The sequence below is a fragment of the Pantherophis guttatus genome, chromosome 11 (assembly GCF_059756535.1).
Source record: "Pantherophis guttatus breed Tessera chromosome 11, ASM5975653v1, whole genome shotgun sequence".
Classification (NCBI taxonomy): Eukaryota; Metazoa; Chordata; class Lepidosauria; order Squamata; family Colubridae; genus Pantherophis; species Pantherophis guttatus.
In genome coordinates, this window is record NC_142073.1 from 2,732,720 (window position 1) to 2,759,226 (window position 26,507).

General features: G+C 42.3%; 1 protein-coding gene across 1 annotated transcript; it reads right to left on the bottom strand.

Annotated features, from left to right (window-relative positions):
* Nucleotides 1–347: 347 nt before the first annotated feature.
* Nucleotides 348–15,325, bottom strand: LOC117670980 (hepatocyte nuclear factor 4-beta-like). The gene is made up of 10 exons (XM_034426552.2): nt 15,136–15,325; nt 8,973–9,144; nt 7,562–7,656; nt 6,997–7,103; nt 5,303–5,458; nt 5,058–5,145; nt 3,292–3,444; nt 2,526–2,762; nt 932–1,051; nt 348–622 (listed from the first exon to the last, which is right to left on the bottom strand). Exons 1-10 carry the CDS (start codon nt 15,251–15,253, stop codon nt 486–488), a joined length of 1,383 nt encoding a protein of 460 aa, XP_034282443.1. The 5' UTR covers nt 15,254–15,325; the 3' UTR covers nt 348–485.
* Between the last annotated feature and the right edge of the window lie 11,182 nt (nt 15,326–26,507).

Genomic DNA, 26,507 nt, shown 5'->3' on the forward strand with positions numbered 1-26,507 from the left:
TGAAATGGTATATTGGATATATTGCTTGAAGACTTTTATTTTAAGTACAATTTATTTTGTTCCAACATTTTTTACAAATGGTAAGAGGAATTTCAAAAATTTAGATTAAATCCTAGGAGTATGTCAATAATATGTACTGTATATCTCTCAACTAGAACTATTATTGGACTATGGCTATCAAACTGGTTCTAAGATCTGCATGGAGCTAATCTCCATTTGCTCTTCCACCCAAACCAGTCCTGTGTTTCCACAACACCACAATAGATGGGAGTGTAACAGAAAATAAACCACTTAACTGCCAATGTTTTATATGATAGTTAACACCTGTTATGCTAATAACATTGTGGGATGTTTTCTAGGGAAGGACTCAAGTGACATGCAAGGTGATTTTGTTGGGTGAGACACCTAGCAATGTTGGCTGCTGTCATGGGAGCAAAGCTTGTTGAATTCAAAAAGGGGCAACTAAAAAAATAAGAGTGGATTTCCTAGAGGATCTCTTGTTTGGGGATGACCACCTGGGGCAAAAGGGTTGTTGGGATTTCAGATCCAGGGGTGTGACCCAATTTGTAATCTTCACTTCCTGTGCTGGTGGAAGGAGAAGGGAGCGAAGTTTCTGGTGAAGCTGTAGAAGAAAAGATGAACATGAAAATTACTTCTCATGTATGTGAGCATACGCAGCCATGATTTGTCTTCTTGACCAGTTTGTTCTGGACCTTGAAAAAGTCCTTCATGATATGTTTTGTAAATCCCATTCCTCAGTGGATCCACTCCTTATCTACTGTCTTCCTGCCAGTCTACTTCATCACCACCCTTTCATCCGATCAGTATCACCCACCCATTCTGGTCATTCCAAACATTTGTATCCTTTGGGTCAATGGTCAAGGTTCAACTACAATTTTCTAGTTGAAGCATTGAGAAACTGGGTACCTACAGACTGAAATGGTGTGAATGACTGAGCCAATTGTGCTAGGCAGCACGATGTGACTTGGAAGATGCTCCATATTATGGCTGGAAGGGCCTGGCTGGTATTGGGGCATATCCATGCTTGTTCCTGCACAAAAAGAAAGCCATCTCAGTCCAATCATATTCAATGAACAAACCCCCAGATAGCAGTCTGATTTTAATTCTGGATGTCCACATTCCTCTGCCTTTCAAACTATGTCAAGTGACATGAAAGAAAATGGTCTATCTTGGAGTCTGTTCCCCTTGAAGAATCTTCACAGAAGTCAAACTACAGTAGAAGCAAAGAACATTGAATCCTCCTGGCATTGCCTTTTAGTTTTCAACAGATGACAGCACCCCCAAATTCTGACCCCCAGCCATTTTCTGTTCTCTAATAAGTCTCACGGGGCAGAGAAAGAACTACGTTCAGTCTTTGTTGAATTCCAAGCCATTTAACACGTTGGTAGTTTTCTTAAAGAAATTTAATAGAAATGGAGTCTGCACCACACAGTTTTGTTTGTTTGTGTTATAGGGCAGGGGGTGTTCAAGCTTGACAACGTTTAAGACTTGTGGACTTCAACTCCCAGAATTCCTCAGCTAGCACAGCTATCTGAGGAATTCAAGAAGTTCACAAGTCTTAAAATTGCCAAGCTTGGAGACCTCTGTTATATGGCCATTTGGTTCATCATCCCTTCAAACAAAAACAGTTCTAAAATGAACCCCCCCAAGCCTTCCACAAAAGCAATGGATTGGGGGGCAATTTGGACTCTCTTGCTCCTGTATAATTATTTTGGGATTTAAAGAATTTTCTTACTGTGTAAGGAAGCCATATTAACAAACCTTTTTTCCCCATAATCACCAATTCAACTTCGTTCTAGCTCTTTTTTTTTTTTTTTTCCGATTCCAAAATCCATCGGAATGCCCTTGGGACTATTTTTAACAAGGTTAAAACTTGCCAAGCCAAGCAAAGATAGGTGAAAGGAACTGCTGGGTAAAGATATTGTGTAGACCTAACCCCAAAGCTACTTTCTCTGTCTCCCAGTTTTGTTATCCCATTTTTCTTTCAGCAGGTTGAGATGGTAAATGGAGCACAGTGGTGGGTTGCTCCTGGTTCAGCCCGGTTCGGCTGAGCCGGTAGTGGTGACAATGTGACATCACCGAACTGGTTCTCTTTGACTAGGAGCTGGGCCCTCCCACCCACCCCCGCTTTATTCCTACCTTTATTTCTTGTTTTTTAGCCCAGCTGATAGGCGCGGCAGAGTGGATTGCCGCACCTCAGCTGGGCAGAAACCTAACGTGCTTGCACAGAGAGCAAGTTTGGCGTAGCGATCGCACACAAAGCATGTGAGCGAAGAGAACCGGTGGTAACACCAGTTGGAACCCACCACTGATGGAGCATCCATGGTTGTGTTTTCTCCACAACCACCACCTTTTGGGGTAGGTTGGGCTGTACGAGAGGGACAACCTAGAGGTTCCTCAGAGGTTCCTTCCTGAAGGAGGAGCAGAATTTGGGTCTCCTTGCTCCTAATCCAGGTCCCTTCACATCTAATCCAGGCCCCTTCACATCACCACCCATGTTGTACCTCCAAGGAGCATTTCTTGCAACAAGCTGTCAATCCTGGCCATGCCGAAGAGTTTGATGAACTGAACTTGCTCTATCATCTGCCAAGTGATGCTCTGCAGCGGAGGGAGCAGTAGGAGGATGTCGCTGAACCTTCCCCGGGAATCATATTGCCGGTCATTGATGTAATCCTCCAGGTTCACTTGGACTTGGAAACGCATGTTCTTGACTTTCCCTGGGTCGCTCAGCCCTTTGCAATCTGGGACAAGTAGGAAGGAGAGAAATAAGGCAGATGGAAATAAAGGTGAGCAAATGTTGTCAGTCATGCTTACGGTGGGAGCATGACCGAGAAAGGAAATTATCAGGTGAAGCAAAAGCAATAGAAAATTAGCTTTGGTTCAGGACGGAGGTAGGTTTTAAGACAATAGTGGAAGGTCCAGGAAAGCTAAAAGAAGCCAAGATACCCATTGGAAGCTTGTCCTATCAATTGTCCCAAAGGTGCTTTTTCAAGAGGCAACTGGACTTTTCTTTGTTTTTCCTTGAAGACACTTTGCTTCTCATCCAAGAAGCTTCTTCAGTTTTGAGGAACTGAACCGAAGAAGGTTCTCGGATGAGAAGCGAAACATCTTCAAGGAAAAACAAAGAAAATCCAGTTGTCTCTTGAAAAAGCACCTTTGGGACAACCATGAATCTCCATAGACATTCTCCTGTCAATTCCTATCATCCTTGTAACCAAAGGTTTTTTTTTCCCTATCAAACTCTGGACGATGTGAAGAATAAAATAATACCTGGATCAAAAAAAACTATGGCTTTAAGACAGGCATATTCATTCTCGTCGATCTGAATTTCCCGTAAGGGCTTCACCAGCTCGTCCAGAATCCTGATTGCCACTCGGGCAATTTCAAGTTCTGGACATTGCATGGGGATGATGAAGTCATTGCCTATAGAAGAGGAAGGAATGTTGTGAGGCACATGGTGATACATGACTCCAGCTAATATAGAGACATACATATTTACACTGATTTTTTTCTAAGTGTTAAGAAACAGAAGCATTCCATTAATCCTTGTGGCAGTTTAATCTCCCCTCCCTCCCTCCCTCCCTCCCTCCCTCCCTCTTTATGGTTCACCCATAACACAAGGACAATATGTGGATTGCTTGGAGCATAGCGCCTTATGTGAAGGAAGCCACTTGGATTAAGGTTCCTTGAGCCATAATCAACCCCTGGCTGAGGGTGGTCCATAAACACAATCTAATGCCCTTGAAGATTTGAGAAGGATCAGTTTATTTATTAATTTATTATTTATTTATTAATCATATTTTTATGCCTCCCACTCTCCGAGGACTCTGGGCAGCTTACAACAATCGACAGTATACTAAATAGCATATTGCACCCAACAATCTGGGTCCTCATTTTACCCACTTCGGAAGGATGGAAGGCTGAGTCAACCTTGAGCCGGTGAGATTTGATCTGCTGATCTGCTGAACTAGCAGTCAGCTGAAGTAGCTGCAGTACTGCACTCTAACCACTGCGCCACCTCGGCTCATTCTTGCAGTAGGTTTCAACTGGGGTGGTCCTAAAAAGATCTAGGTGATGGGTGGAGGTGACTGAAATAGTGACAGGAGTCCCAGTTTTATGAAAAGATGCACGATAATATGGGGAAAAGTAGGGTTTCACTTCACTCTAAATCAGGGGTTGTCAGCCTTAGCAACTTCAAGATGTGTGGACTTCAAGATCTGTGGACTCCCAACGCTTGGATTTCAATTTTAAGACGGGTGGAGTTCAACTCCCAGAATTCCCCAGCCAGCTATGAGAGTTGAAGTCCACACATCTTAAAGGTGCTAAAGTTGAGAAACACTGTTCTGAATCACGATGCAAGAACTTCCAGACGACCAAGTGAAATGGCTTCTGACCAGGCAGAGCAGGGACCTTTTCCACACAAGGTCTCATCAAGCTTACTTCAACCTGGTAATGAAGACTATCTAAAGGAGTTGGTGAGGAGGACATGCTCCACTTGTCAGCTGCAGATACCACCCCTGTGTCAACCCTGAATCTGACCTGACCGAGGCCATTTTGAGGTTGCCACACTGGAGCTGAGGGATAGGGAGGGGGCAATAGAGATAGCTGGGGTTTTGTAGCCAAAACAAAATACTTTCTCCTGGGAACTAAGGACATTCCCACAGGTGGCCGGAGAGAGGAGGAGTGAAGTTGCCAGGCAACCGGACAGCACCTTGGTTGGACTATGTGACTGATAGTTTGGGGAAGGGAAAAAACTTCTACTTTTAATTAGGTGAAAACTGCAGGAACATTCGGAGTCAGTTTTCACCAGCCTGTGTCAATATGATATATCCAATAAAACTATTCTTTGAGGAATCTACCTGACTTGGAGTTCTGTTTGCTATGGGTGTATTACTTGGAACCCTGACACCCTGATTCATTATCAAAACTCCAGAGGGACCCCCTTGCAACGGTCAAGAGACCGAGAAGCTTCATGGGAGCTGGATGATGAAAGCTTTTTTTTAAAATATACCTAAGCAGAGAAAAATTCTTTTTACCTAATAAGAGAAAATTTGTGTATGGAATGGAGCGCTTTGCAACTCCCAGCAAGAGGTGCTCCCCCGCATGAGCTCTTAGTAAGGCAACCTGCAAATTGCAAGAGGGAGAAGATGTTATTGTTTAGTTGTGTCTTCCAAACCGCTCTAAAGAAGCAAACTTTTCAATGTGCGAGTTAGTAAAGTCGCCCACCGTCCTTGTGCAATTTAAGAGTGTAAAACTGGGCAAAATACGATTCCTTGCTCACCTGGTCATCCAGAGGAAGCTCACAGAACACAGGGATGCATTTTGCCCACTCCACGAGAACCAGAAGCTGTTGCTTCATCGACTCACACACATCGTTGATCGTGGCGATTTTCTTCATGGCAATCTCTGCACTGTGTACAGGACGGAGAGCTGAATACTGCAAAACAAGAGACCAGGTAATTCAGACCTCCCCTCAAGGCACTAAAGCCCCCTCTTTCCCCTCCTTCGGTTCTTCCCTCCCCTCCTTTTTCTATAACAGAGAAAGGAGAGGAATTCGTTTACTTTCCAATTGTGTGCAAACCTCTAAGTTTGTATTGATGAATGAATAAATGAAGTGAGAGCATTATGCTTGCAAACCCAGATTTTTGCAGTGCAAATTGCCAGTTTTTTAGAAGTCTTAAGAAAAAGTCTGTCTAAACATGAGAAAGAAAAAGAAAAAGAAAGGAAGGAAGGAAGGAAGGAAGGAAGGAAGGAAGGAAGGAAGGAAGGAAGGAAGGAAGGAAGGAAGGAAGAAAAAGGAATGAAGGAAGGAAGGAAGGAAGGAAGGAAGGAAGGAAGGAAGGAAAGAAAAAATAAAGGACAGGCATGCATTATATTGAAGAAATTAGATTGTAAAATGTGCATTACTCAAAACAGCAGTGATGCCTGCGTCTGGAGAAATAGTCTTCAGCATACATGCCCATTTTAATGTATTTTTTAAAGAAGCCTTAGATTAAATGGGATAATTAAATTTACAAATGAAAGCATGTGTGCATGCAATGGGCACGTTTTCAAAAATGAACAACAACAATAAAACCAGAAACATCAAAGCAGTGGCAAAGACACTGAGCTTATCGGTCAGAAAGGTCGGCAGTTCGGCGGTTCGAATCCCTAGTACAGATCTCCTGCGTGAGCAGGGGGTTGGACTAGATGACCTCCAGGGCCCCTTCCAACTCTGTTACTGTTACAATACATTTTTGCCCCTTCCCTATTCCATTCAGTTTATTTGGGCATAATATGCTCAAATTCAATAAGTTCCATTGCTCCAGCAGGTGGCAATATATCACAAGTGTTTCATTAACACTCCCAGTTAAAGATAAGAACGCACCCCCACTTCAAACAGATCATTTGTAGAGTTGAGATAGACCAAAATGAATTCCGCATGGGTAAAAAACCCTCTTGGGGAGTTTAGTGCAAAGTTATCTATCAGAAATAACGGGGGGACCAAAATAAATTCACAGTTAAGTTACCGCAAGAAGGTCTGGGGAAAGTGTCTGTCTGTCTGTCTGCCTATCATCTCTCTCTCATCTCTCTCTTTGTCTCTCTCGCTTTCTATTTCTACCTACCTACCTACCTCTCTATTTCTTTCTATCTACCTACCTACCTATCATCCCTCCTCCGTCTCTCTCACTTTCTATTTCTATCTATCTATCTATCTATCTATCTATCTATCTATCTATCTATCTATCTATATCTACCTACCTACCTACCTACCTACCTACCTACCTCTCAGTCTCTATCTATCTATCTACCTACCTACCTACCTACCTATCTATCTATCATCTATCTATCATCTCTCCTTTGTCTCTCAGTCTTTCTATTTCTATCTATCATCTATTTATCATCTATCTACCGTATGTATCTACTGTATGTATGTATGTATGTATGTATGTATGTATGTATGTATGTACCTATCCATCCATCCATCTCCCTTACCTGCTGTGCCATTGCTTCTGCTTGGGTTAGGATGGTGATGGACAATGCCCCATTGTCTTCATAACTGCTTCTCCGGATGCTGATCCTGTCCCGTTCATTCTGTACAGCTTATGGGGAGAAATAAAGAGACGATGAAGAATTGGCCGCCTGCGGTCAATGACTGACAGTTCAGTCAATGATAGATAGATAGATAGATAGATAGATAGATAGATAGGTAGGTAGGTAGGTAGGTAGGTAGGTAGATAGACGAATTTAGGGAGATGGACGTATCAGGTCTTTGAAGGGAGCAGAAAGATTTATTAGAATCTCAGATTTTTTTTCCTGCCCCATCGATTATAATTCAGGGAGCAAGATTAATCTGGGCTAATCTGAGTCATTTAAACTTTTGGAGAAAGGCAATCCTTCCTTGCTGATCTGTGACTCATAAAAGATACTAGCAGAGATTTGCTTACGTGGAACTTACTCTGACTCACTGTCTCATCCAGAGGCTAGAGATCACACAGCCAGCAACACAACATGGACTGTATCACACTCACAAACGGAGGACAGAAATGGAGGAAATTACCTTCCTTTTTCATTCCTGCTCGGAAACATTTTTTCAGGCGGCAATATCGACACTGATTTCTCTTGTCTTTGTCGATCACACACTGTCGACTGAACCTGGAATGGGAAAGAGGTTAATTCCAAGGAAAACAAACAGATTAGTTTAGTTTACTTTATTGTCATTGCACATCGTACAATGAAATTAAACCCCATCTTCAGTGTACATTATAACTATAAAAATAAAAAGACGAACACACATCCTTCACATTCTATATAATTGAAATTGAAAACCCAATATTGCACTATACTGTAGAATTCAATATGGTTACTGCCCTGGGATAGAAGCTGTTTTTCAGCCTATTTGTCCTTGTTTTTATTATCCTGTACCATCTGCCAGATGGTAATAGTTCAAAAAAAAGGTGCCCAGGATGAGATGAAACTTTAAGAATGTTTTGAACTTTCTTAAGGCAGCGGGAGCTATAAAGCTCTTCCAAACTTATTTATTATTTCCCAACCTGCATTGGTAAATTTTTTAGGGCTGTTTTAGCAAAGGACATAGCATTTTTCCTGTGTTTTTCCCCAGAAATCTCTTTAGAAATATGAGAAAATTATATTATGGAGAGGGCTTCTTCATTTATTGCTTTGTAAATCATTACCTCTTCCAAGAAATAGCTAAGGACAAAGTTTATGGCTGGGGAAATGAAGCTGTTTCCCAGGACTGCTAATGGTTGTGTCTAAGACGGTGTTTCTCAAACTTGGTCACTTGGAGATCTATGGACTTCAACTCCCAGAATTCCCCAGCCAGCTGCTTGAAGTTGTGTGGACTTTCCTGGACCTTCCATTGTTGTCCACCTTCATACACAACCCACATGTGTGGATTAGCCTGACTAGGATAGCCTGACTAGGTGGCTCACTGACTAAGACACTGAACTTGTCAATCAGAAAGGTTGGTGGTTCAAATCCCTAGTACAGGTCTCCTGTGTGAGCAGGGGGTTGGACTAGATGATCTCCAAGGTCCCTTTCAACTCTGTTACTGTTACTGTTAAAAGCCTCCAGTGATGTGTGGACTCCACCTTCAAACACAACCCACATGTGTGGACTTGAAGATATGTGGACTTCAACTCCCAGAATTCCCCAGCTAATATACTTGAAGATGTGTGGATTCCACCTTCATACACAACCCACACATGTGAACTTGAAAAAATGTGTGGACTTCAACTCCCAGAATTCCCCAGGCAGCATGCTTGAAGATGTGTGGACTCCCCCTTCATACACAACCCACAGGTGAGAACGTGAAGATGTAACAGACTTCAACTCCCAGAATTCTGGAAGTTGAAGGCCACTCGTCTTCAAACTGCCAAGGTTGAGAAACACCTATAAGGAAATGGGAATTTCCTAGCCTTCCCTGAAAAAAATGGCAGCATCTTTTATACCTGCACGAATACATGTGATTCTTCCGGACGCTCCTTCTGAAGAACCCTTTGCAGCCATCGCAGCTGGAAGCGCCGTAATGCTTCCCAGTTGCACGGTCCCCACAGATGGAGCACAACGAGTTGATCCCATTTGCAAGTAAGCCATTGTTGCTTGTCTCCGAGACAAGGGCCTCTACAAAAAGGAAAAGGCTGTCATTTTGAAATTATCAAAATTTCAAGATGGCCGATTGCCATTGTTAAGAACAATACTGAACCGATAAAGATAGCAACTAGGATTTCAGCCCGATCCAATACAGGCAGTCCTTGACTTACAACCACAAATAAGCCCAACATTTCTATTGCTGAGCAAGACAATTGTTAAGTGAATTTTATCCTGTTTTATGACCATTCTTGACACGGTTGTTAAGTGAATCACTGCAGATGTTAACTTAGTAACACGGTTGTTAAGTGGATCTGGCTTCCTTGTTGTCTTTCCTTGTCAGAATGTCACAAAATGGGATCACGTGACACACACATACACACACACACACCGGGACACTGCAACCATCAAAATTACATGCCAGTTGCCAAGCGCCTGAATTTTTATCACATGACCAGTGGATGCTGCAATGGTCATGAGTGTGAAAAACAGTCGTAAGTCACTTTTTTCCATGCCGTTGTAACTTTGAATGGCCACTAAGTCAACGGTTGCAAGTCAAGGAGAAGAGAATAGAGAAAAAAAATGTTGGCAGCAGCAGAAAAATCACCGTAAGCATCGGCACAAAATTGAAAAGCCACTGAAATAGAACAGCTTTTAGCATAAAGTGTTAATACCACTGTATAATGCCTTGGTAAGGCCACACTTGGAATATTGCATCCAGTTTTGATCACCATATTATAAAAAAGATGTTGAGATTCTGGAAAGAGTGTCGAGAAGAGCAACAAAGAGGATTAGGGGACTAGAGGCTAAAACATGAAAAACGGTTGCAGGAATTGCGTACAATTAATTTAATGAAAAAAAGGACTTAGGCTGTCATGATAGCAGTGTTCCAATATCTCAGGGGCTGCCACAAAGAAGAGGGAATCAAGCTATTCTCCAAAGCACCTGAAGGCAGTTCAAGGAACCATGGATTGAAACTAATCAAGGAGAGAAGCAACCTAGAACTAAGGAGAAATTTCCTGACAGTGAGAACAATTAATCAGTGGAACAACTTGCCTCCAGAAGTTGTGGATGCTCCAACACTGGAAATTTTTAAGAATTATTGGACAACCATTTGTCTGGAATGGTATAGGGTCTCCTGCCTAAGATGGGGGTTGGACTAGAAGACCTCCAAGGTCCCTTCCAATGCAGTTATTCTATTCTCTCTCTATGAAAAGAAACTATGAAATGCAACCAGAGCTATTAGCTGTCTCTTGGAGAAGTCAAAGTATGTGGACTTCACCTGCCAAAAGGGGATTCCAAGAATCAGGGGAGGCCTAAGAAAGATGACAGGTGAAGTCTTGGAGTGGAACTGATTCTTGAAGGTGATCAATCCCTGAAGATTAAGAGTAGGAAGTTTTTGATTTCCGCAAGAGAGAAGATATCTTAGAAAGCTAAAGCTAACATCTTTCCCAATGCTTCCTTTGTCAACAAAAGTTCCCAGATGTTGCGTAAGACCAGAATGGTAGATTTTTCCTTTAATAAAGTACCTCCCCACCCCCACCCCAGAGATGTTAGCTATACAAGATCATAACTGTGGATGGGTGTGAATAGGTTGTTGTTGTTTTTCAGCCAGAAACTTGGAGAACTGGCATGGTTTTATCTTGTGAATATCGGGAACAATGTTCAGAGATATCTCAGGTTATTAGCTACCTCTATATGAGTCATTATGATTAGCAGCAAAGTACCGTCACTGAATTGTGATTGTGGGGACAGAAAAACGAACACATAGCGACACTGTGTCAGAGCCTATAATAGAGATTTTGTTGATTTCCTGGCTGCGACAAACGAAATAAAAAAATATATTTGCAATTTAGATACACCTTTGTAATCTTCCTGCTAAGACTTCTGGGTTTTATATTCTGGGTTTTATTTTAGCCCCATTTTTCCTTTTACTGATGTATGATGTGAATGTGCCATATGATAGACAGATGATAGATAGATAGATAGATAGATAGATAGATAGATAGATAGATAGATAATAAATAAATATGTTCAGGAATAAATTATGAATATATCTATCGTCACTATTTTTTTTTTTAACCAAAAGAGATTTTGTTGGAGCAACGTTTCACAGCCTTAACGACTTTAAGAAGGGTTGATCCTCATGCTTTACTTTACTTGGTAAGGCCACACTTGGAATACTGCATCCAGTTTCGGTCGCCACACTATTAAAAAGATGTTGAAATTCTAGTAAGAGTGCAGAGAAGAGCAACAAGGATGATTAGGGGACTGGAGGCTAAAACATATGAAGAACGGTTGCTGGAATTGGGTATGTCTACTTTAATGAAAAGAAGGACATGGGGTGACATAATAGCAGTCTTCCAATATCTCAGGGGCTGCCACAAAGAAGAGGGAGTGAAGCTATTCTCCAAAGCATCTGAGGGCAGGACAAGAAGCAATGGGTGGCAACTAACCAAGGAGAGAACCAACCAAGAATTAAGAAGAAATTTCCTGACAATGAAAACAAGTGGAACAGCTTGCCTTCAGAAGTTGTGAGTGCTCCATCATTGGAGGTTTTTAAGAAGAGATTGGACAACCATTTTTCTGGAATGGTATAGGGTCTGCTGCCTAAAATGGGGGTTGGACTAGAAGACCTCCAAGGTCCCTTCCAACTCTGTTATTCTGTAATAAATTCCAAAGATAAACATGAATTTTCTGAATGCAGGTCCATAACACATGATAAATTGGACCCCCTTATGGAGTTTTTCCATAAAACAGGGGAAAAAATGAACCTATGATTTATGGTTTTGATGATTAGACAGGATAGATTTCAGAAAGAAGGGAGTTATGTAGTCACCGTAGAGTAAGAAGTGAATTTATAATTATCCTCACGTCCTGTAACACCCTGGATTCATTTCCTCTCTTGCGCCAATAAGCATTTATTCTGACCTCTTGGGCCATCAAGATTTTCTTGTCCATTATTCTGAGAATTTATTCTGTCCATTCCTACCGTCCATCATTACAAAGAATAAAAAAGCTTGCAAAAGACATTTTCTTGATACTCAATCACCCAGGATCCATTTCTCTAAGTGGTTGGAATGGCTTCCTTAACCGAATGGGCTTCCTTCTGATTCTTTCCCCTAAATTTTGCGAGATCGGTTTCCCTAGTGCGTCATATAAAGTTCTTGGACAGACCTCCTCGATTTCATTGACGGAATCGGTCCAGGACGGGACCCTTTTGGCTCAGTTCTCTAAAGCTGTTTTGACGAATTTTTCAAGAGGGTGCTTACCTAAGGCAAACACGGTTAATTTCAAAACAGCTAGTTCCTGAGCAAGCTGGTTTACTTATTAGCTCATAAGCAAATACCACGATGCCTGCTTGAAACAGCCTTCACCTTTAGGAAAATCTAACCTGTGGAGTCCACAGCGTGAACTTTTACCGTACATCGAGAGGTTAGTCTTTTGGAAACCGAGCGAATTCAGAGGCATTTCGTTGCAGAAAGAGAATGAATGAGTTCCTGGGTGCACGTCTGAATGAGAGGGGCAGCTATATAGATTCAATCCATCAACCGAAATAGAATACTTGAGCGAACTGAAAGGAGCTTTTATGCTTTGTGCAGAAATTTAAATTCAGCTACACCTGGCAGGAGATGGACTGTCAGTTCATATTCCATCTATGTTTTCCATTTAATAGGCACCAAGATATGATTGATATCTGAAACCAGTCTATGAAAATAGATTTGCATAAAATTCACAGCCTCAGGATGTCTACATATAATACCAAAAATAATAATAAATTGTTGGGTCAAATTCCTGTAAAAAGTGTGTCTATGGAGATTCTCAGTCCTCCAGGTCATGGTTGTCCCAAAGGTGCTTTTTTTCAAGAGGCAACTGGACTTTCTGGTTTTTTTTTTCTTTGAAGACATTTCGCTTCTCATCCAAGAAGCTTCTTCAGCTTCCCCATCATCCAGTCAGAGCTGAAGAAGCTTCTTGGATGAGAAGCGAAACGTCTTCAAAGAAAAAAAAAAGAAAGGAAGTCGAGTTGCCTCCTGAAAAAGCACCTTCGAGGTAAAAAAATGTGAGTAAGCCTGGCCTGGATGTCAAAGAATTCCGGAACTTGCCTCTGAAGAGTCTTATTGCAGGAAGTCCTCGACTTACAACAGGTTGTTTAGTGACCGCTTGAAGTTACAAAGGCACTGGAACCAGTGATTTATGACGGTTTTCGCACTTACAACCGTTGCAGCATCCCCATGGTCATGTGATCAAAATTCTGACGCTTGGTTGCTATCTCATATTTACGACAGTTGTATTGTCCTGTGATCCTCTTTTGTGACCTTCTGACAAGCAAAGTCAATGGGGAAGCCAGATTTACTTAACAACCTTGCTAGTAACTTAACATCTGAAGTGGTTCCCTTATTAGCTGCGACAAGAAAGGTGGTAAAAATGGGGCAAAACTCACTTAACACCTGTCTCAACAGAAGCAACAGAAATTTTGGGCTCAACTGTAGTTGTAACTCGAGGACTTCCTGTATTCTGTAGGCCTAGGTTTTCAACTTAACCCCTGACTTCACAAGGTCCTGTTGGAAAACACCCTCTGCCTCCTAAAACTCCAGAACGTTGCTCGGAAGTCAGAATTGGCAATTCGCTGCTAAAGAAATACTTTCAACTTTTCCATATTTTTGCTGTTAAAAAAAATGAAATAAAAGCTTTCCCATCCACTAGGAAATGATCAGTTGGTTTTCTGTTGCGTATCGAAATCGTGAGCCACCAACTGTGAAATCTTACAGCTTCACTCTCCATTCTCATAAAACCAATATTGGTTTCCCACTTTTTTTAAGTCTCTGGATTTTCGTCCACTCAGGAACTTCTATATTTGTTGCTCTCTTTGGCTTTTTAGCAAGACTCAGACTCATCGCTGGAGTTTTTCAAGAGAAGATTGGGGAACCATTTGTCCAGGATGATATAAGGTTTCCTGTTTTGGGTTCCTGGGGTTGGACTACAAGACCTCCAAGGTCTCTTCCAGCCTTACGATTCTCTGATTCAGAACAAGCACATACCCTCTTACTAAAAGAAGTAAGTAAGTATGATTTTGCACTGAGTTAATAACAGTACAGTTCAAAGGAACACCAAGATATATCCAGATGAAGAAAAAAAATATCACACACAAAAAAATCACGTTAATGCCTTAATCTTTCCTACAGTCTCCAAAACAGGCAAGTGTCCATCACAACAATTTGTTAAACAGCCCAGAGAGTGACCTATTTCCTCTAGCATAATTTTTGTAGAATCCCGAACACAAAAAATAATGCCATGAGGCACAGACACCGACACGTATCGAGACGAACTTTTGAACAGCGGACACAAATCCAAATTGTACTAATTCTCTGTGTAGTTTGAGGGTGTGAAAAAAACAAACAAACCCCACATCGTTTGCTAAGCCACAATGAATTCTAGATGGCCTTTTTATCCCCCCCCCCCCAGCAAGAGGAAAAAGACAGTGGTGGCAAAAAGACAGAAAGTAATTTCACAGAGGCAAGACTTCTAAATTATCTATTTCCCCCTGAAGGAACATTTGTTTATTTCCTGCTCTATTTCTAAAAGCACTTCATTGTCTAAATGAGGTGGCTCAACTCTCTGGGTGCTATCTCGTTTTCCAAAGGCTCTTGACAAACATAGTGGCCCATTGTAGGAAAGACGTTCCCTTATTTCTGAAACCCAACAACCATCCTTAGGAAGGCGGTCATTCAGACACAATCCTAATCCGTGTGGCTAAGTAGTTGGCCTTACTAGCTCCAACGAAGCAAGACCTTAACAAAATATTCTGTCCATGCCAATCCAGGAAAGTTCTCAAGAAGTTTGATCGGCCATCGAATCCTAGGCCCTGGTTATCTCCCCACAGCCCAATTCTTCTGTTCCTCGGAGAGTTCACCAGGAAAAAGCTGGTACTATCCACCCTTCGACCCCACGGTCTCCTTTGTCCACCGAGAGGACAACTAAGATAACAGGGTCCGATTGGAGAGAGAAAAAGAAGGAGCTCCTCACCTGATGAGTTTGTGGGCAGCACCCTCAGGTTTTCGAACTCTAGCATGGTATACGAGGAGTCGAGGGACTCGGCATAATCTGGCATTTCCATGTCCATTAGGCTTTGACAAATCCTCATAATTCTTGTCAACGCAGGCGGGCAAGGCCCCCGCAGCCCAGCTGTCAATCACAGCTAGGGTTTCTAACACAGAAGGTTTGACTACTACTCTGAGCTGCCCGGATGACAAATCATTACCTAGCTCCCCACCCCACCCCCCACCTCCCCTATTCCGTTTACTCTCTCCCAGCATTATCAGGAGGTTGGAAGGTATAAATGACCTAGTATTTATTGCTCTCTCTCTCTCTCTCTCTCTCTCTGTTTCTCTTCTCCCATGAATGTATGCCTTGGATCATGATTATATGATACAGATAAGGCTTGGTTCAAATCAACTTGGATTGCATCCTTGGTTCAATAGCATGCAGTTTATGGCAATCCTTGAGTAAACATTTTGAAAAATGCAGACAGTGAAAGATGGCCCGTAGAGATTCATTAAAAAAAAAAGAAGAAGAAGCCAGACACAAACCATCCACGTTACGTGGAACTTAAGATTCTTTCCAGGATCTTTTCACCGATGACCTGAAGACCAATCTCCAGGCTGCCATGTTGAACTCAGGGCTCTCCCACCTGCAGCCCAACTTCTCTGATCCCTTAACTTTTTAAAGGAATGTCTCCACCACCGCCACCACCGTCAACCTCACCTCTCCACCAAGAGAAATGAATTGTGGATAGAAATATATTTGATCCAAAGATACAATAGGTTATTTGGGTTATTTAAGACAAGGGGATATGGCCATTCATTGGAGCTTACAATGTAGAAAGGTTTGGTGAAGGCAGCCTGGAGCGATGCCAAGTTTTTATTATTTTGCATGAGATATAATTTAATTGTGCAATCTATCCCTATTGATTTAAAGGAATAAGCAGAGCACAAAGGACTCCTTGGATAGATAAGACTCTCTGCATTTCTTTTATCCTTGGACTATGTCCTGACATTTCCTGTATTGCTAGCATCAGCTCCATTAGATGTTAATTAGGGTTCATTAGTCTTGCAGATAACATCCATGGTGGTAGAACACCATTAACTAGGGAATGTGGGTCTTTTTAGTTGCAGAGATCACACCCTATTTTGATAGATAGAATAGCAAGAGTTGGAAGGGACCTTGGAGGTCTTCTAGTCCAACCCCCTGCCTAGGCAGGAAACCCTACGCCACTTCAGAAAAATGGTTATCCAATCTCTTCTTAAAAACTTCCAGTGTTGGAGCATTCACAACTTCTGGAGGCAAGTTGTTCCACTGATTCATTGAGATGCCCATTGGTATGTTACTCAGGAAATACGCCTCACGGAAGCTTCACGGTTTGCCTATCCTTGCAAAACGCAGTGTGACCACTGCAAAAAATTACAAGGGTGCTTAACTTTTCTCGCAATGTTCCTGCTTCGGATCATATAAAAACTGTATTTCCGGTACTCTGAGTACCAGCAGAAATATTCTTGATCGGTGAAATTGGCAATTCTCAAGTTCCTTTTCTTTTTTCAGCCCGTGTGACAGGAAAAGTCCAATGTTCTTATTTGTTAAGCATACAAAATATTTGAAACCAGTTGGTCTTGGGCAGTCTATAGTTCTCCTTTTCTAGAGATTTGAAGAAAACAAAATCTTTAATCAAACATATGATATGGAATTATGAGGTGGAAAGTCAGAGTCTTCAAATTTATGTATTGAACCCAAATAGGATTTTTCAAATGTTGTCTTGATGTAGGTTTTTCCCCTCTCCTCCCACAAAGTTCTGATTTGTGATGGGGGATAAAAAACCCAGTTTAAGATATTTTAAGAACAAGAAGAGTCGTACATGGATAATGTTATCATACAATTTAGCCACTAGATGGCACTAACCCAACTCTATGCAGGTGGAGTTCAAATTTCACATCTGCTATTCTGCTCATTGCACTTATTATGTGTCATTCCAGCGTAGAGGGCATGGATAAATGGTCTCAAGACCCAGGAAGTTAGATTCAGGTGAAATATTAAAAGAAATGCTGCAATAATATGAGCAATTTAACAGTAGATTCAATTATCAAGGTAAGCGGTGAATGCTTCTTCACTGAAGGTGTTCAAATGAAAGCTAAACATCTGTTAAAGATACTGAAATTTAGATACCTGCAAGGAGCAGGTGAGAAAATTGGTGACCTCTTTGTATTCTTTGGCTACCCACTTATTTCCCTTCATGACAATTTTGCATTGTTCAATGGCTAACTGGGAAGAGAAAATTGGCAGTTTCCAAAATCCACTTACAAGGGCAGGAGAAAATGAATGGCCTACATACGCAGAGGCCAATAAAAATGCTTTGGGAGAAAACATAATTAGAAATGGCATGCCAGGCTGTAATTAGTGGTGTGAAATCAAATCATTAGAGTCTAATTTTATAACTATAGCAACAACAAAAATTACCCACAGCAGATGGCTATGTAATCCGTGGACCTCTGCACTGACTTATTTCTGAATTTCCATTCCCACCTGAGAAGAGATTGCTGAGATTTTGTTTAAAAAGCAGTGATTCTTTTGTTTCTTCCATAATTTCTTTCCATTACTAGCTAGAAACTCGAAAAGTTCACAGCGAACTCCATGAGTTTGTGTAAAGGTAGAAAACGTCCCTTGGTTCTCATTCACCACAACATGGAATTCATTTGATCTGCACTTCGTTCCTTCTTATTTTAACAGTAGTAAAAAAAAGTACAGTGTGTTTTAACTGTACATTCAGAGGTGGGCTGCTACGGGTTTGCTCAGGTTCTGGAGAACCTGTAGCTAACGTTATGGCTGGTTAGGAGAACCTCCAAATCCCACCCCTAACTAGCCCCTCCCACCCACTCCCAGTCCCTCCCCCCCACCCCCCACTCTCCCCCAGGAGTCTCCATGCAGCCCATTTTGGATGCATTTTGGTAAGTGCAGGACCTGCATGGAGGCTCAGGGCGGGGGAAAAACGGGCCTCCTGGAGGCCGGAAATGGGCCTGTTTCAGGTCTCCGGAGGGCCTCCGGAGCCCAGGGAGGCAGTTTTTGCCCTCCCAGAGGCTCAAGGAAAGCCTCTGGAGCCTTGGGAAGGCAAAAACGCCCCCACCATGGTGCAGGAAGCTGACTAGGCACGCCCACCCAACAACCAGGCAGAGAACCCCTTGCTAAAATTTTTGAAGCCCGCATCTGTGTACATTGGCTGGAATCACTCAGGGAGGGAAATGGGCGCTCTCTAAATTTGATCTATAAATAAAATAAAAAATATAGAAATTATTGTTGATAAGCGAGCTCCCTTCACCAAGAACCTTGGGCTCTGTAATAATACGGAAAGCTATAAAAACCGGACATTAACAATGCAAATGACTGAGGAGCAACTTCCTATATAAATTTAATTAAAAAAAAGAAAAAAAACCCTCAGCCTCTCCTAACCGCCACAGACTGCCTTGGATCTATGGAAAGTGAGTAAGATGCTACCAGGCAACAGGTCACAACCACACAACTGTCTGTCACCTGGTCAGGAACAACCTTGGCTGGTATGGAAATCACTACATAGAATGTGTGCCAGGCTGGACAATCTAAGAAAACGGGGCTTCCCTCTAGACGATACTCCGTGTTGAATGTGGTGAAGAACAATCCATCTCACACATGCTACGGTGCGTACGATGTCCTTCGACATGTATGGAAGAAGACCTTATGCTAGTGAGAGAAAATGCCATCGACATGGCCCGACGGTGAGAGAATGACATCCAGTTTTAATCCTATTTATTCGACATCCTTTTTTTACACGTTCTGTATTTCAATGACCTTCAGAACTGAAGAAGCTTCTTGGATGAGAAGCGGAAGGTTTTCGAAGACAAGAAAACAAGAAAGTCCAATTGCCTTTTGGAAAAACACCTTGAGGATGATCTATCTGACACCTCAGTCAGAACAGAACTGGAAGGGACCTCGAAGGTCATCTAGTCCAACCTCTGGCTCAAGCAGGAGATCCTATACCATTTCAGACAAGGGGCTGTCCAATCTGTTCTTTAAAAAACCCCAGGGATGAAGCACCACAATTTCTGAAGGCAAGCCACTCCACTAATTAATTGTTCTCATTATTAGGAAATTGTTCTTCTTCATTCCAGATTGCTCCTCCATCCATCGTTTAGTTTCCATCCATTCCATCCATTCGTTTCCATCCATTGTACCTATTTATTTGCTCAGTGTTGATTGTTATATAACTATAATTTGTAGGTGCTTCTGACACAAATAAAGAACAATGCAAATTCCCACCACCCTATAGTTTGGGGGTGAAACCCAGGGCAGCAAAACCAATTCTGAGTCATATACTTGTTTTGTGTCCTTTGCAGGCCACTCCAAGAGATGAATGCATGTATTGTAAAGGTGAAAAATGTCTTGGGGTTTTTCTCTCATTTCACCCAAGCAAACTGTGTTTAAACGAGATGCCTTTTGCAATTATTTCCATGCTGCAGCTCATGGTTTCCTTCGAAAATCATCACCATCAAAATATCATTCTGAAGCAGCTTGGAATGTCAGTTGACACCCAACTCATTCCAGTTTGGAAGCACTGGTGTGATGTGTCCTTGGCAACAAGGAACCTCATCGGTCCATCCATCATACCCATCAGAAGACACGTAGAGCAGCCAAGAAAAAAAAAAGGACGAGTTTCCGAAGGAATGTACCTGGCACGAATCAACAGGGCTAGTTTGATATCTGTTTCTGTTTTCCCACAAACAAATGGATCGAATCCAAGGAAGGAAGGAAATTCGGAAAGGGGGCCTGTGAGACAGCAGGGGAACATTACACATCCTTATTATTATTATTATTAGCCACAATCTGGTTAGCATCAGAATCAATAGAAGCTTCTATTTCAGATAAATGGTTGAGGCTCCTTATGAAAGACTTCTCCGATTCTTGGAATGGGCTTCCTACATTTCAGTCTTCCTGATATTCCAATGCCATCTCGTAGACTTCCTAGTTGGGTTGAGCCATATGAATACTCCAGAAATTGCTAGCCCTCTTTTCAATGAATTCGCTTGCCTCTTTGAGCTCAAAGACAGTCCAATCTGATTGACGATGTAGGAAGTCAAATAGGCGCATCTTCCTTTTGTTATGTGGGAGGTCATTAGTTGGAGAAGATCATTGCGTAACGAAGCTGAAACAGGAGTGAGTTATCTTGAAAGAGTAAGAAATGACAATAAACAGCTATAGTATACTCTACTGTTCTGTTACAACTGCTAGAACAGAAAGAGAGAAGCCAGTGGCTTAAACAGTCTAAAGGAAAAGTCTCCAAATTTGGCAACTAAAATTAATTGCCTTTTATTTTTATTTATTTATTTTTGTCAAGCATGTGTAAGATAACAGATATAAGTATAAACATGATTATGAATACAGGAAATGGGTACAAATAAATGGGGACAGTAGGACAGGGACGGAAGGCACGCTGGTGCGCTTATGCACACCCCTTACAGATCTCTTAGGAAGGGGGTGAGGTCAACAGTAGACAGTCTAAGGTTAAAGTTATGGGGGTTTGGGGACGAAACCACAGAGTCAGGTAGTACATTCCAAGCATTGACCACTCTGTTGCTGAAGTCGTTTTTTCTACAATCCAGTTTGGAGTGGTTTACCTTAAGTTTATATCTATTGTGTGCTCATGTATTATTGCAGTTGAAGCTGAAGTAGTCATAGACAGGTAGGATGTTGTAGCAGATAATTGTATGTACTACGTTTAGGTCAGACCGAAGGCGGTGTAGTTCTAAGTTGTCTAAGCCCAAAATTTCAAGCCTGGTGGCATAAGCTATTTTAGTGTGAGAAGAAGAGTGGAGGACTCTTCTCGTGAAATATCTCGGGACTCGCTCAATTGTGTTAATGTCCGATATGCAGTGCGGGTTCCAGACAGATGAGCTGTATTCGAGAATTGGTCTAGCAAAGGTTTTGTATGCCCTAGTTTGCAGTACAATGTTACTGGAGAAGAAGCTTTGCAAGATTAGGTTAACAGCTCTTAATGCCTTTTTGGCAATGCTGTTACAGTGAGCTCTGGCACTTAGATCATTAGAGATGAGTACTCCAAGGTCCTTGACAGAGTGAGGACCTTTATTTTATGGTTATGCTTTATGGTTTGTGTTTTGTTTTCACCATGTGCCTATAGAAGCAGAAAGGCAGGGAATGAATTTCACCAGAAGTTTTTTGAAAAAAACTATTAAAATGTCCTGTTTTGAACCATACGATCATCTCTCCTCTGGTCTTGGCTTCCTACCCTTCCATATTTTAATCCCTTGGGCACCTATCAACCAAAAAACCTGCCAAGAGTTTTCACTTTATTTTATTATTTTTTTTAGATCAGGGAATATGAATAGCCAAGGAGCTTTCAGTGAGATGGAAGGATGACCCATGGAGAAAATAACCCCCAAATCTTTTGCCCGTTCATTGTGTTAGAATCAGATTAAAAACATTCCCAGAAGACGTTCTAAAGAAATCTATGAGCAATCTGAGAATGAAATAGAAGAAGAGAAGTGCCTGTGTTTCATAGGGAGTGAATTCTTTGGGGAATTGAAAGGGTGAATAAAAAAAAGATGTTGGTACAGAATCCAATTCCAGCAGAGCTAAACAATTCGACAGGATTTTGTTTAACAAAACAAATTAGCCCGATTCAATCTCAAGAAAATAGGAAAGGGACCTGTTGAAACCACTGATTGAGCCAGTCTAAAGCAGATGGAACAACAGAGAATATAAGCCCTTTTTCCCGTCATACATTATGATCTGAAATAACAGGCAAGACATCTTATGCAATTCAGAGGAACAACAATTTTTAAGAGCCAGGAAAAAGAAAAAAAAAAGAAGGATTTATCTCATCAATGGAAACCATCTGTATTTCAGGAATATCAGTTGAGTTCACCGTTCTTTAGATGGATGGAATTCCCCTCCCCTACTGTCCAAACAAGCTTAAATAGGGTTTAATCTTTGGCTTGTAGGATATGCACTGCTCAAAAAGGCCTATAAATAAACAGAGGTGCTAGTATTTGCTTGGGATGTAATCTGAAGAAACATTATTTCTTTGAGGGTGGGGGGGAAACAATCCTTATTACAAGAGTACAACCAGAAAATAAATTATATCCTAGCGCTTTGTTTAAATAATAGCAAGGATCTACGCCTGTTCTTAAAATAGCTTAGCAATTTATCATGGGCTAAGTTAAGAGGGAATGGTCCATTGTATTTCTATCCTGCTGTTCAACCGACAAAGCTTCATAGAGCAGCTTTGGTTGCAGTATGAATTTTAAAAAGATAGGTTTAGGCAATGATTCTTCCATGAAAAATGAATATTGTACGCATTTGGGGAGATTCGTACGAATCTCCTATCTCTCTAGGACATTTGCTGAAATGGCTGTTTGCGACAAGCAGCATCGTGCCAATAATGGCACCAAAGGCAAACTCAATATAGAAAAACGGATCTTCCATGTGGATAATATGATACAGTAGTCCTCGAACTTACAACAGTTCATCATGAACTTTGCTTCATTTTATGACTTTTCTTGCCACAAGTGTTAAGGGAATCACTGCAATTGTTAAGTCATAAAATGAAGCAAAGTTCACTGAACAAATGTCTCACTTAGCAACATAAATTATGGACTCAGTTGTGACTGTAAGTCGAGGACTATCTGAATCTTTTAAAACGGGGGTGTCCAACCTTGACAACTTTAAGTTCTCTGGACTTCAATTCCCAGAATTCCTCAGAGGCTATGCTGGCTGGGCAATTTCTGAGAGTTGAAGTCCACAAGTTTTAAAGTTGCCAAGTCTGGACGTCCCTTGTTTAGAATTTGAGAAAGTACATTCAGATACCCTGGAATGGAGGCACAACATGCTGCTTTGGTGGTTCAGCAAATGTTCAGAAGAGAACGTTCACTTCAAAGAAACCCCTAGATGTATTTAATTCGTGAAATCACTGTGGCGCTTCCCACTTTTCAAATAATTAAGAAATCTTTTGCATTTAATGATTAGCTAGCCACGATGGGTGTGGATTTTCCTTTTTTGTTTGTTTTGGGACCCAGCATCATAAAACATGGCTCGCTGGGCCTTGGTGTAGTATATATGCTATTAATTGCTTTTGCCGTTAAGCACTGACTTCATGCAGTTTATGGATCTTGCTTTCGATCTGCAGGTGAATCTGTGCCAATTTAAATGCGTGGGAGAGAAAGAGAGAGAGAATGGAGACGAGAGAGAAGAGACAGAGGGAGAGAGAGGAGAGAGAGATAAAAGCAAGAGAAGAGGGAGTAGAGAGAGAGAAGAGAGACAGAGGAAGAGGAGAAGAGAAGGAGAGGAGGAGAGAGAGAGGGGGAAGAGGGAGGGAAGAGAGAGAGAAGAGGAGAGAGAGAAAGAGGAGAGAGGGGAGAAAGAGAGAGAGAGGAGAGAGACAGAGAAGAGAGGCAGAGAGAGGGGAAAGAGAGAAAGAGGAGAGGGAGAGGAGAGAGGAGAGAGAGGAAAGAGAAAGAGAGAAAGGAGGGGGCATCAGCTATGTGTATAGCAGGAGAGATCTTGCCACATAATTATAAGCTTCAGAAATGTGCATTCTAGACAGCAGTTTAAATGCAGAGTTGCAAAATCAGCCTGGGAGAAAAGCGGAGCTTGAGGAACTGCTGAACTCAGCTCCCTCAATCTGCAAAGGTTCAGCCAATGGATTACTTATCATAGGAACTGTGGATAAGAACAGAGCCCAAAGTTGACACGTCTTCATCTTGTGAGATACCAGAAGACACATATTTCCTTCCGCAGGAGACCGAATTCCCTTGCCCACTGTGGGATTCACAAAACAGGAGAGTCCCAGAGCCTTCCCATCCTAAGAGGTGGTCTTATCCTTATTTATTTAGCGTGTGATCAGAACACGACAGAAGAGAAGTAATACGCATACACACAACCCGTGTAATTATACACAAAACATCTATGCAGGTACAGCCAGGGCCTCACAACTGGATGTCCAATTCAGCTATCCAGACGATCTCCTCTGGTGTGGCTTCGTGCAGATCTTCTAGGTAGCCAGAAAACACTCATCGTGGGCAGTCTCGCACAATACGAGGTGGGCTGCACAAAAGGGGCGTTACAGACACGTGTCAATATGGAAAGTTCATTTGGTAGTAACATTCCTATCTAGATCGATTCTTATGGGAGCTATTAATTGGCGATCTACTTAAGTCAACCAGCTCTTCTTCCTTTTGCCCCTCTGTTCTTTGTTGTTACGAAGAAAGATGATGGTTCTACTTGTTTTCATTTCTGTTTTGTTTTCGGAAAGAAATCCATTTAGCCAGGGGTGTCAAACTGGATTTCTTTTGAGGGCTGGATCAGTATTGTACTTCTCCTCCATGGGCCAGCTGGGGGGAGGGAGAGGGGATGGATGCCTTCTGCAGCACACTGGGGCACAGGGAGTTTGGGCACCAGGGGGGGGGCAGATTGTTGCAGGAGGCCATCCAGGCTGGAAACAGGGTGCAGGGGTTTTGGCTGCCAGATGCACCTCAGGCCGGTCCTTTGCAATTTCCAGGCCGGCCCTGTGGCCCAGATTTAATCACCCTGTGGGCCAGATCCAGCCTGTGGGCCTTGAGTTTGACACCCCTACAATAAGCAAATAACCCCAGGTAGGGAGCTCCCTGAGATCTCAAAGAGAGGCAGAAGACAGTTCCAGGTTTTGGAGTCAGTCTCTGCAGAGCTGAGCTCGATTGGGCTCGTCTGGAAAGGGGAGACCCCCTTCCTACCTGAGTTTAGAGGTTCTGTTGGACCTTCTGCCCCTGAAGATCGAGCTGAAACTTGTGGTGAGTCATCATGTTGACTGGGGTGAACTAAAACTACAAGTGTTCCTCGACTTAACAACGGTTCTTTTAGTGACCGTACAACGGCACTGAAAAAAGTGACTTAGGATCGTTTTTCACACTTAGGACCTTTGCAGCATCCCCATGGTCACGGGATCAAAATTCAGGCGCTTAGCAACTGGCTCATACTTATGATCGTTGCTGTGCCCCATGGTCATGTGATCCCAGGGGTGAAATGCTACCGGTTCGCTCTGGTTCAGGCGAACCGGGAGTGATAAAACCTTTTTTTTTTTTTTTAGTAAATAAAAAGCTACCGGTTCATCCGAACTGGTATTTCCGATGATCAGCTGTTCAGCACGGTTTAGCTTTGCTGGAAAGCAGGAAATCCTGCTTTCTAGGAAAGCTAAATCGCCCGCCACAGCTGATCTCCTCCCTCGCTTCTACTTACCTTCCCAAGCCTCCTTTTGGCATGTACTGCGCATGTGCATGCACATAGAGCATGCATTTGACATGCCACATGCATGCACGGCCAGCGAACCGGTAGCAAACCGGTTTGGATTTCACCACTGCATGATCCCGTTTTTGCGACCTTCCGACAAGCAAGGTCAAGGCAGAAGTCAGATTCACTTAACAACCGGGTTACTAACTCACCAACTGCAGTGATTCACTTAACAACGGTGGCAGGAAAAGTCGTAAAATGGGGGCAAAACTCACTTAACAATTGTCTCACTCAAGGAAGCTTCTGGGATGAGAAGCGAGACGTCTTCAAAGAAAAAGCAGAAAGTCGAGTTGCCTCTTGGAAAAAAAAAACACCTTTGGGATAACCATGATCTGGATGACGGAGAATGTCCGTAGATGTCTCACTCAACAACAGAAATGTTCGGCTCGACTGTGGTCGTATGTCGAGGATTACCTGTACATGAAATCGAATTCAGTTTTGGCGTTGACCTCACCTGTCCGGTGAAATGGGGTTGCCTGGTTCCTATTCAAATTTTGCTGTAACCTCCACCCCCACAAAGCTAAGTAAGTGTCGGGGAAGACACAGATCTAGACGAGGAAGGGGGAAATGTCAACGAGAGCTCTCCCAGTCTAAAAATACACATCTCTGGACAAGAACATTTGGTTCCTGCCTGGTCATATTTGCACAGTCTGCTTGTAGGAATGGTTTGTCTCAAGGTTGCCTTATTGGAAGAGATAAGAAGGGGGAAGCATCTTACAAACAAACTGATGCGCTGGGCACACAACGTGTTTGCTTTAACCGTCTATTGCAGAGTCTCTGTCAGCCGACGTCAGCTGATCTCCCACCTCCAGGCCGAAGCAAGTTGGTCTCTTGCCATTTATTCTAATCAGCACTCAACTCAAACAGCCAAGTTCAACCTAGTTTGTGTTGTTTAATCGTTCTGGCTAACTCAGCCATCGGGCTTTAATTAAAAACATTAAGATACAAAAAAGAACTCCACGATGGCTCTTAAATGCACTGAGTTTTAAGGGGAGTGATTTGACAATCAGAATCAGAATCAGAATCAGAATCAGAATAGAATA

Excerpts from the sequence above, each read along its gene's own strand:
- LOC117670980 (XM_034426552.2), bottom strand. The coding sequence starts at position 15,253 with ATGAGGATTTGTCAAAGCCTAATGGACATGGAAATGCCAGATTATGCC. Across the intron at positions 9,145-15,135 it reads GCTGCCCACAAACTCATCAG|AGGCCCTTGTCTCGGAGACA; the intron begins GTGAGGAGCTCC and ends TCCTTTTTGTAG. Across the intron at positions 5,146-5,302 it reads AGCTTCCTCTGGATGACCAG|GTTGCCTTACTAAGAGCTCA; the intron begins GTGAGCAAGGAA and ends TGCAATTTGCAG.